We start from the raw sequence: 12577 nt of genomic DNA on the forward strand, positions 1-12577 counted from the left end.
CCCCAATCTACATAATTGCCCAAGCAGGGGGTACGACAGACGGGCATGTGATTGGAGACCATTGAACACACACAAACAAACACATCACAGAAAAAAAGACACACACACACACACACTAATAACACTTATTACACTATGAAAAAGCTCTTGAAGTCACCATCACACGAGGATTTATGATAACTAAACTGGTTGGGTGTTCAAAAGAAACCATGCTGAGACTGAGCACTGCACGACAGGAAGTCTAATTGTCATGATTTTGTGGCATGATCATGTGACTCTTCTGAGAATACATGCTTTAGTCTATTTTTCTGTGAAACTGCAATAACGTACTTCAACATACGCTTGACTGCTGGTTTCTAGGTAAAATGAAAGCTACTGCGCAATATGGCAGCAACAACTTTTGTTCCTTTTCACAATAATGATATCTACAGTTGATGAATAAAGGCTTATTTGTGTGCAGTTCTTTGCACAACACCAAATAAACACCAAGATTTATGAATTGTTATCAAAAAACGTTTGCCTCACTTATCTCCATATGGACAACTTTTCTGAGTGCTCAGTATCTCTCTTTGTTGTACTTGTGTTGCAGAGCGCTTAGGTTTGAGTCTGTTGAAGCATAGTTCCACAAAAAATAAATAAAAGCAATGCAAAATTAAGGTAAACCTATGTGGTCACAGTGCAAATTTCTCTCACATTTGTATTTGAAAACATTATTGTTTGAATTTATGAAAGGGTTTAGGTCAAGCGGTGGCTAGATGATCTTTACAAAAAGCCCTGCCTTCTAATGAGCAGGTACATAACGACATGTATCTGAAACGTAAAACAAAATGTAACGTTTTTCAGATTTGCAAAAATGCATCCCTCTTGTGGATTTGTCATCTGAAACGTGCAATAAAATGTAAGACAAAAGAATTGTACAAAAGAATTAGATTTTAGAATTAGAACAATGACATTTTGTGGCACATTCATTTGTGATGTATACATATACCGTACACACTGATAATCTGATACTGTATTGTGGAAAAAGGAATATATATATTTTTAGTATTTATTATTATTAATATTTTATTATCTCTTTCTTTTCATTATTCATCCATTCATTTTTTTTTTTCGGCTTAGTCCCTTTATTAATCTGGGGTCGCCACAGCGGAATTATTTGCCAACTTATCCAGCACATTTTTTTACGCAGCGGATGCCCTTCCAGCCGCAACCCATCTCTGGGAAACATCCATACACACTTACTCACACTCATACACTACGGACAATTTAGTCTTTCCAATTTACCTGTAGTGGATGTCTTTGGACTGTGGGGGAAACCGGAGCACCCGGAGGAAACCTACACGAACGCAAGGAGAACATGCAAACTCCACACAGAAACGCCAACTGACCCAGTCGAGGCTCGAACCAGCGACAGCGACCTACTGTGCCACTGCGTCGCCCTTCTTTTCATTAAACAATTTGTATTTGTATTGCTTAAGGTGGTATGTATTAACCAAACTTCTCGAGTGTGATATGTTTTGCATACTAATGAAGCATTTCTGCAGAAGTAGATGGAGCTGATAGAGATGCAAAGACTTGATTGTCTAAAATTAACTTGAGCTCTGCAGCTAAACTTCCTGTCAGCAGAAATGTGTTAAAACTGAACACAGATTAGTGCAGTTGAGAAAGGCTTAGGCTTTTAATGTTGTGCAAAGAATTCGTAGAAAAAGAGGACGTATGTATGGGTGCGGCAAATGAAGGACTCCACCTGTTAATGGATAAAGCTTCACATACAAGTTGAAGTCAGGAAATGAAAACTGTTGCGCACTTTCTGAATGTAACTTTTGCATTGCATTGAGGATAACAGAATTCTGTAAATCAAATTATTCATTTGTATCCAATAAATTGCTAATATGTTAAACCTTGAAGAAAAACCTCTCCTAACATTTTTTATTGAACATGGATGGAATTGACTAAATATTCCCACAATTGGCCATATTTAAATTAAAAACTGCGAACAACAATACAAATATATATATATGAGAAGAAGAAAAAAATCAGATTTGAGTAGTAAGCCTAGCAGTGTGAATGCAACCTAAACCTCCATTTACAGTTCATACATAATTTTTTGTCAATCAGATCACAAGTGAAGATACAAGTGTAAACAGAACCTAAACCGTTTTCAGCTTATCCTCTTTCAACTACTTCAAAAGGTGTGAAATCACAGATGCTCATGCTAGGCACTTTCATACACTATGTATACTACCATTATATATTTTCCCTTTAGTTTTCCAGCAACTGTGACCTGAGCACATGACAGTGGAAGAGCTGACGTCTGAATCCAAACCAGTGGTCAACAAGCCTCTCTAAAGCTCTTCATGTCCACCCAGCATGTTCAGATAAGACCTTTTGTGTCCCTCTTGATCCCTGCTGGAAACAACAGCACTTAAACCCACAGCACAGTCAACCCTTCCAACCCTGACAAGTTGGATCACCGTAATCCATACATTTGGATAGCTAATCCACATTCAGTGCCTCAGAGGACATAGAGACCTTTCGGCTTGTCAAATCCTGAGACAAGGACTTTAAACAGGGTATGCGAGGTGGGCAACACCAGAGGCCCCCTCCTCTTTGCAGACAATGAGCCTGCCCAGCTGAGCTGACAAGGACATGGGGGAGATGTTTGGGCTTACCAATGCGTAAGATCAATTAAGGGTGGTTGAGAGGAAGCTCTGAAAAGAGAAGCGATGACCCCGCTGTAGAAGAGAGCCATGTTGGCCCTATTTGCTAATCCAGTAAAGGAGCCAAATATTTCAAGAAATATCAGTCCACAAGCCAATGAAAACCAGTCGCTTTCCTTTACTAAAGTAGGGCATCTGCATTATTTTGATTATTACTATGACGAGAGAGGCGAGGGTGAAAAGTTAAAATAATCTAACATTACTTAAAAAGCAGACAACGGTTACAGCAGAACCCACGAGCAGAGCCCTACACGGGCGTTAAATCGAAGCCCTACCCTGGCCCTGGCCCGAGATGCACAGGCTATAGCCAGGCTTTGCCCAACAGCTCATAAAAATTTTTTGGCCCGAGTCTGACCCAAACCCCGTTTTTCCCGGGCAAACAGCTTATACTGTTACAGCCAATAAAATTTGTATTTAATGGAAGTTTAGATTTTTCATTTTGCTTTTTTATCAAAATAATTTAGAGAAATGTTTGGATTTTTTATTTTTTTTTTGTTATTTTAAATGTAAGATTTAGTTTAAGTGACATCGATATTCAAGCGGTATGTTGTCCACAGTGAGTTTACTCAATTCAACCCAGTGGCGCTTGCAGCCACACGGCTGTATGCACTGCGCGTACCTACCATGAGATGGCTCAAATTAACGCAGCTTTTTATTTATCTATTTTTTGACATAATTTCAATTGATTATTAAACAGTATACACTACCATATATTGACAAAGCAAGAAAGAATGAAAATAAATAAAGGTGTGCATTTGTGTTTTAAAGTATGTATGTACTTGCATGGTGGGAGATGTGTAAAGAAATCTATTTGCTTTAGATTTGCTGCCAGTTTTTCCGCACACTAAAACTTACAATTCAAATAGCTATTGTTTAAAACAAGGTTCAAAATGAGTAAACTGTCTTTAAAACAGCTAAACTTAATTGAGACATTAGCCAAAAGGCCTAAAACTAATGAGACAAATACTGATCCCTCACACGGGGTGGAAACCACAGTCTCACCAGCACCGGAGCCGGGGAAACTCCAGACCCAGCCCGTGTCTTATTCATCGGACAATTCAGATCCTCGCATTGGAATCGCTACCACTCAAGGGGTTTTAAGCAATTTTAATTTTATTTAGGCTAGATTATTATTTTTTTTGACATTCGTGTTTTGGCATTTTTGAAGTATATAGCGGACTTGAAGCACCTCACCTCAAATGTTATTTGAGCCAGACCACTACTCAACTGTGCGGGTGGAATATTTTTTGTTTCGTCAGTGGAAAGTAACGATTTTATTAATGCTTCACTACCACAATCCTCTGTCATATATTTGTAGATGTATTAATATGTCATAATTTTAAAAATTATGTCTTGGGTGTCTGATTTTCCTTTGTGCTGATGTGCTTTTGATTACATTTAGATTTCAAAGAAAATGTATAAATATTAAAAAGGAAACAAATTATGTCGTAACAAATGCCCTTAAATAATGTAGTCTTTGACAGCAATCATCAGTGTTTCTTGAGATTGAAATAAGAATGAGCAATGATGGGGCAGGGCATGTGGTGCTGTATTTGTGCATAATTGGAATAAAATCCTGCTGGCGTCACTGTTACAAGTTGTGTATTGTTCATAGCCATGGCTCATCATGTAAAGTTGTCACTATTTGATAAGTTGACCAGAAGTTTGCTTTTCCTCTAACGTTTTTCACAGTTTTAAGTTCGCCATTGGCAATTTTTCTCTTTATGTTCTTTATTGCTGGAAATCTCTATGCACGAGACATCACTGACGCTTCCGGGCCGCACGCATTAGATCTCATTAACCCCCTTTTTTATGTTTTTTTCTAATACAGGCCCGAAGCCCGATATGCGTGCTATCTATGACATGAAAACTGGCCTGAAGCCCGGCCCTAGGGACATAAAAAAGTCAGGCCCCGTCAGGCTGGGGCTTAAATGCAGGGCTTTACCCACGAGTGCCTATTTCACTGCTATGGAGAAAATGAAAGCTGTAAACTCCATCTCTGCTCTGCTTCCCTCTATCTCTCTCCCTGTGGACCTTTGACCTGCTTGCGTGAGGCTACTTGCATTTCGTTGCCTTGTACTTGTACATGTGTAATGACAAAAAAGTTGAATCTAATCTAATATTTCCCTTTTCTCTCTTGACTGTTACAGTGATTCTTGTTGAATGTGTCCATACACAATCAAGCATGATACTCTGCAGCGTGAGTTTTCTCCACCACATTCATCATGAATCAGTTGTGATAACCACGCATTATATACTGTAACCGTTTATCTGTATTCGCATCACTCATCTGGGAATAACGCCAGAGCCGTGCAAACCACCAATCGCAGGCCCTTTCTGTTAAGTGCGGGAACACAATGACCGATCACAGACGATTAAAACCTTGCTCAACTAAGGCTCAAAAAGCAAGCGGGATAATATTTACATTTGTTTATTTGCTATAAATGCTCATGTTGTTCTGTTCATTTACTTGAATTGTTTGATACATTTAAAAAAAATGTTTTCATTGAGCAGGTAAAAATAAAGGTACAGTTGATTTATCCGACTGCTTGTATTAAAGGACAAAATTGTATTACAAATAATATATACATATATTTATAAATTATACATTTTAATAAAAGAATTCTTGTGCTGTGAAGTAAAATCTAAAATTGTGTATGGAAAGTATTGTCAATGCACCGTGAATGTCATGAAATCAATATGAAAATCTAAATGTAAAGGTTTCAAAGCTTATATATATATATATATAATATTTTATAAATTATTTATTTAATTTAAAATACTGTAGTTATTTTCTTAATTTGTCATGACAACTGCCAACTTTAATGGACAAAAATGTTATTAAGTAAACAGTAGTATAGTTTAGTGTACTTTGTGATTATGCTTGGTCTTTCTTTGGCGCTGTTAAAACCACCACATCAAACTTGTAGCACTTTTATGAAATTATAGTAAATCGCAAATCGCAATTTTGAGCAGATAAATCGCGATTCGATTTTTTCTTCAAATCTAGCAGCCCACTAGCCAATAGTTTTCAACACCATTCTTAATAGGAAACAAAAAATAAAATCACTAAAGATTTTAAAAACACCTTCACATTGTTATTTATGTACGATTTACCACTCTTTGACTACGTTTACATGGACATCAGTAATCGAATTATTTGCCCTAATCTAATTAAGACAATAATAAGATTAAGGCGTTTACATCAGTTGCTTTTTGAATGTTCCTTTCATGATCCCGTTTTACATGTTATAGTACATAATTTATTTAACGTAATTGCATCACTGCGCTATCCACATTAAGGTGTTTACATGTCTGTACTGCATTTCAATAATGCGACTAAAATCGGCATACTCCACAAGTCTTAATTCGATTTCTCTTTAGTTCGATTACGACCTAAATTGGATTAAATTAATCAAATATCGCTGTTTACATGGTAGACTCTTAATCCGAGAATTGTCTTAATCGCATTAAAATCGAATTATTGGTGTCCATGTAAACGTACTCATTTTCTCTTAACCTATAAGCAGTTGAAAAAACCCTTTCAACTCAAAGCCTAAGTCATTGCCTAAAAGAATAGATTTAAAACAATTCTACTTTGACCAAATTATGAGACTTTTTTTACATTCCTCTATTCCTTAGCAGCTGAAGATTTCACAGTTGGGTAAACTTTGAGAGCAGTTATTAGAAGAATACAATAAATACACTTTTGAACTCCAATTTACTCAAGTAAACAAAAGAAAAACTCCATGAAGAAAGTGTTATCATGACTTTCAAAAAAAAAAAGAGGGAGGGGGAGTGTGAGACTGATAATAGCAGCCAGAAGACAGAGCAATGCCAAATTTGCAAGACTCTGCATTAGAAACACCTCGCTTGAGCATTAATTAGTTTGTGTGAGTTGGTGTAAAAAATGATAGATTACAAAGTGTAGCTTTATAAATGTACCTTATTTTTTATCTAAATATTTAAAACTTTTATTTAAGGATTTAAGAAGCTGATGACCATTAAACATCATCTCGTGAAAAGGTCTTGCCTTTTGTCATTGAACAGCAAACATTTGATTCAAACTTGTAAGATCCAAATCATCTACACATGATGTATTCCTCCACTAGGGGCAAAAGAGCATCTAAAACTGCTCACTGTATACAGTCGTGGCCAAAAGTCACAGACACAGATATTAGTTTTCACAAAGTTTGCTGCTAAACTGCTTTTAGATCTTTTCAGTTTCAGTTTAGATTAAATCATTTCAGTTGTTTCTGTGATGTACTGAAATATAATTACAAGCACTTCATACGTTTCAAAGGCTTTTATCGACAATTACATAACATCTATGCAAAGAGTCAGTATTTGCAGTGTTGGCACTTCTTTTTCAGGACGTCTGCAACTCCACTGGGCATGCTCTCAATCAACTTCTGGGTCAAATCTTGACTGATGGCAACCCATTCTAATCGCAGAGTTAGTGGGTTTTTGTTTGCCCACCCGCCTCTTGAGGATTGACCACAAGTTCTCAATGGGATTACGATCTGGGGAGTTTCCAGGCCATGGACCCAAAATTTCAATGTTTCGGTTACCAAGCCACTTAGATATCACTTTTGCCTTATGGCACGGTGCTCTATCAGTGCTGGAAAATGCAGTGTTCTTCACCAAACTGTTGTTGGATTGTTGGAAGTTGCTGTTGGAGGGTGTTTTGGTACCATTCTTTTTGGGCAAAATCGTGAGTGAGCCCACTCCCTTGGATGATAAGCAACCCCACACATGAATGGTCCCAGGATGCTTTAACTGTTGGCATGACACAGGACTGATGGTAGCGCTCACCTTTTCTTCTCTGGACAATCCTTTTTCCAGATGCCCCAAATAAACGGAAAGGGGCTTCATCTGAGAATATGACTTTGCCCCAGTCCATTTCCAATATTTATGTAATTCTCAAAACTTTTGGCTACGACTGTACTGTATACTATCAATCCAATCCACGGTTGGGGTTAAAAATCATTTTCACATTATTTATAGGTCTCTTATGTTTAGCAAGGCTGCAGTTATTTGATCAAATATTGTTTTACATTATTAAATTACAATTGAAAAGTAATCATTTTATTATACATTGATATATTAATAATAGTAATAATAATAATAATAATAATAATGTATATAATATACATGTATATAATATATATATACAGTTGAAGTCAGATTTATTAGCCGCCCTTTGAATTAGTTTTTTCTTTTTTAAATAAATGATGTTTAACAGAGCAAGGACATTTTCACAGTATGTCTGAAAAAAAAATTTCTTCTGGCGAAAGTCTTATTTGTTTTATTTCAGCTAGAATAAAAGCAGTTTTTAATTTAAGGTCAAAATTATTAGCCCCTTTAAGCTATATTTTTTCGATAGCCTACAGAACAAACCATCACTATACAATAATTGCCTAATTACCCTAACCTGCCTAGTTAACCTTATTAACCTAGTTAAGCCTTTAAATGTCACTTTAAGCTGCATAGAAGTGTGAAAAATATCTAGTAAAATATTATTTACTGTCATCATGGCAAAGATAAAATAAATCAGTTATTAGAAATGAGTTATTAAAACTATTATGTTTAGAAATGTGTTGAAAAAAAATCTTCTCTCCGTTAAATAGAAATTGGGGGAAAAAATAAACAGGAGGCTAATAATTCAGGGGGGCTCCTAATTCTGACTTCAACTGTGTGTGTGTGTGTGTGTGTGTGTGTGTGTGTGTGTGTGTGTGTGTGTGCGCGTGTGTGTGTGTGTGTGTGTGTGTGTGTGTGTGTGTGTGTGTGTGTGTGTAATATGTAATATAACTAGATAATATAATTAGATAAATAATAGATAAATTACAACATTTTTTTTCTTCATTACTTTAATCACCACTGTAAAAGCGCTAAAGAAATAAACATGAATACTAGCAATTTATGCTGGTGATCTGAATTTTCAGCATTGTTACTCCAGTTTTCAATGTACTGATTTGCTATTCAAGAAACCTTTTTTTACTACTATCAAATTTTGTGGAAATAATTGTACTTTTTATTTCAGAATTCATTGAATTAAAATATATTTTTTAAATATAACGTTTACTTTCAACTGAAATAATCTCTGTACCATTAGAAGAACATTTACTTTTACCTGGGATTAATCAAATTAATCTGTGCAGTATAGTATGAAATGGATTTAAAAAAAAAAAAGTTTATGAATATTATACAAATCTACTGAACAACACGTAATGCCAATTTTAATAGTTTTAATATTGACTATTTTAATAGTTTTTGATCCACTTCAGATGTTGACTACTGTGTATATACTGTGATTGTTTGTTCAGCCACTTACATTCACTTATAAAGGCGATTGACTCCAAATCAAATGTCCTTAAATGTGCATTGCTTATTTAATTTTATAGCCACACAACATTCTGACTCCTCAACAAAGTATGTTATGATTGTACAGTACGTAGAAAAAGTGAATGTACTTTGATATCCCTGTCATATGCAGCAAGAGTCAACAAGTTGGTTATAATAAGATGCTTGTAAGGCTCAAGTGTGCCTGCCTCTGGTGCATCACGGAGCTGCAGCTTGATCTGACACCCTGCTGACTGCCATTGAACACTTCTGTTTAACATTACAGCCAAGTATTGTTCATAACCAGGAAGTAAGCAAACTGCATTAAAAGGACGATTCCACTGTTCAATGCTGACTTATGAATAATACTGTAGACATGTACAGAATGAATACTCACAGACATTTCCCGTGTTGTCAAAGCTGCTGAGAACCTCATCCACTCTAATGGGGCCGAGATTGTCTCTGAAATGCATTAAGAAACATGATATAGCTATATGACAACGGCAATAGTAACGTTAGTTATGAAATGTGATCAAAATATTGAGCTATCGTCATACTGAGGCGAGCAGGGAAACCTTGAAATTGCTTATCGACCCATTCTGATATATTTAAATAAAAGAAGATTGCTTTCAGAATGTTCAAGCTGCTCTTTTTCCTTACAATGAAATTACTTTTGTCAATTAACGCCTTTCACAGACATATTTCCACAGTTACTAACGACAAAGAAAAATGTAATGCATATAATTTTGTACAGAAAGCTATACAATTTCCATATATTCTAGAGCCATGCGATTTCTGCGATGCGAGAAAAACTTTATCAAATTATATTACATTTGAAATTCCTTATAATCACATTTTAGTTACTTTTTTATAGATTACATGCTTACAAATTATTGTAAATTGTACATAATTTATTGATTCTTCCTAATGTCAACGCTGGACTACAAAACAAGTATTATGTTGGAGGGGTATATTAGTGTGAACAGCCAAAATATACACTGTGCGAGTCAAGATAATAACTTTGTGGAATTTTAAATGAGGGCTGTCTTCCAGGAAGACACTTTTTAAATTTCCTGACATAAATATATTAAAACGTAATATTTGGTTACTAATATGCATTGCTAAAGTTGCAATATGCACAGTTTTAAAGGTGATATCCTCAATATATAGATCATTTTTAACCTGGGATTCCAGATTTTCACTAATTGTTGTATCTCAGCCAAATATAGCCCAATCGTAGCAAATCATGCATCAATGGAATGCTTATTATTCAGCTTTCAGGTGATGTATAAATCTTAAGTCACAAAAGCTGACACTTATGACTGGTTTTACAGTGGACTGTCACATTTGTTCTTTTTTCTCTTTAAAGAAGAGAAGTTTGTTTATTTATTTATTTTTGTCTCTTTGTGTATTTATTTATTATTTACTTTTTAATTATATATATATATATATATATATATATATATATATATATAAAATATTTCATGATAAAACAAATTCGTATTACACTAAAAAAGTTACTTAGACAAATATATAAAATATAAATAGATAAAATTTAGACAACATTTTTTTCAAAATTAAATATGATTTTTTCAGTTACATTTTTGACAATAATTTAAAACTCTTCCTGGTGGTACCTTTTTAAAAATGTCCATCAAAGTACTTTGCTTATAAAAATTTTGCCTAATGGAATTTAAAGTGCTACATTCCAACAAAATATGTTTGATGGTAATAGCAGTCTGGCAGTAATTATATTTAGGTGATTCTTTGTTATTCAATAAATATAAATGTGTCAACCTAGAATGTCCAATTGGACGTCTGGTTTAGACCATCGGATCATGCCTGATCTCAAAATTATAATTTGCTAAATGTCTTTCATTTATTTTCGGGTTAATTTCATGTAATTTGTTATTTATGCAGTTGTCCCATTTCCTTTGCCATGTTTCGATTATGTACAAATTGATTGTGGGTTTCAAGTCCTCAGGAGGAATTAAACATTTGGTCACATTCAAGGAGATGAATTTTGCTGCTTCATCTGCCAGTTCATTTCCATGTAGTCCCATATGGCCTGGAATCCAACAGAAGATAATGTTGAACTTCTGATTTTCTAGTGTTGTCATTTTTTTTTAAATCATGGACATTATGGGGTGATCGCATTTAGAAGCTTCAAGTGCTTGAAGACGGGATTTTGTCTCTTTGTGTAACTAAGTTTTCTCAATACAGAATGTATTCTGTCACATAAATTTATTAGTAGACAATGCTTTTATATTTAGGCAAATTTAAAAAAGTACTCTAAAAGTAGTCGGATTACATTATTTAATATAAGTAGCATAAATTACATTACAACGATTTGCATTAAGTGATTTGTTATCACTAAGAGCAGATCACACTATTAACTACTCCACAAAGCACTGACTAATAACCCAAAAATATGAGGTGCTCTATTGTACTTTCTCCAGCATACCTGAGTAAGGCACTGTACTGGGGAAAGATTGCACTTCTGTACTCCACCCACTGGCCGTCAGACTGGTCCTCCGTCTCTGGGGGAGTCCCTCTGCTCCTGGAGAACAGGTTAAAAGAGGAGAATCTCCGAACTGACACCTGCTGAACATCTGAACTGTCGAGCTGCTTCTGTTTCAGCACCTGCATGATGAGAGACATATCAGGGGATGCTGCAGCTACTCTGACACATCCATACGTCTAACGTGAAAACTCTTTACATAATGCGTTACGTTCGCGCTTACTGAAGCAAACAAACACACTGAATTAGCTGAATACTGAGGGAAGTCCTCACCTGTCGCAGAAGAGCCCATCGTGCACGGGCCACATCGGTTCCACAGTGAGAGTCGTGATTTTGGTGATCACTTGCATGCATTTCTGTCGCAGCCAAAGGGGCGTCTTTAAAGGTAACGTTATTCATGGCAAAGTAACCTGCTGGAATTCATACAGAAAATTACTTCTCACTGTATCACTACAACGGCTGCGGAATGCAGAGTCTAATCGAAGGCTTATTTGGCATTTGTTCTACGGATGCGGTTAAAGTCCATGGTGTAATTTAATCGCGTTTTACTAATTCGCCGGTTCTCTGTTGCTTAGTAATAAAATCCCATGCTACTTCCGTACACCACCTCCACTTGTGCTGGCAGAAAGGAAAAACAATTAACCACCGACGTCATCGAACACTGTCACACTATGGCTATGATCTACGACTCCGTACTCGATTAGTCTTTCCTGAATTATATGTCATATTTTAGCGCCATTGGTGACTCCATCCCGCGAGTCGGTTCTTTCGAGCAGTTCGTTTGCAAGAATTGATTCAAACCGGTTGATACAGTATTCCATTAACTTACACACTCACTCACTTTCCTTCGACTTATTAAAGAACTTTTTACTTTAATTAAAAAAATAAGTGGTTTACAAATGCTTTATTTAAAGTAACGAGTGTTTATTTTGTATTTAATGTGTTGCAGTTCAATTTGTTGCTTATATACACATAAAAGTAAATAAGAACCTGA

The 12577-nt window shown here is 35.6% G+C and overlaps 1 protein-coding gene across 1 annotated transcript in view; it reads right to left on the reverse strand.

The window, feature by feature from the left end:
* camkmt (calmodulin-lysine N-methyltransferase) overlaps positions 1-12184 on the reverse strand; it is a 269153-nt gene extending 256969 nt beyond the window's left edge. The window contains exons 1-3 of the mRNA XM_056470723.1: positions 11857-12184; positions 11527-11705; positions 9460-9524 (exon numbers count right to left, since the gene is read on the reverse strand). Of these exons, the coding sequence (XP_056326698.1) occupies positions 9460-9524; positions 11527-11705; positions 11857-11982 (370 nt within the window). The 5' untranslated portion in view covers positions 11983-12184. The remainder of the gene's footprint in view (positions 1-9459; positions 9525-11526; positions 11706-11856) is intronic.
* Positions 12185-12577: the final 393 nt, after the last annotated feature.

The sequence above is a fragment of the Danio aesculapii genome, chromosome 13 (genome assembly GCF_903798145.1).
Source record: "Danio aesculapii chromosome 13, fDanAes4.1, whole genome shotgun sequence".
In the NCBI taxonomy this organism is placed as follows: domain Eukaryota; kingdom Metazoa; phylum Chordata; class Actinopteri; order Cypriniformes; family Danionidae; genus Danio; species Danio aesculapii.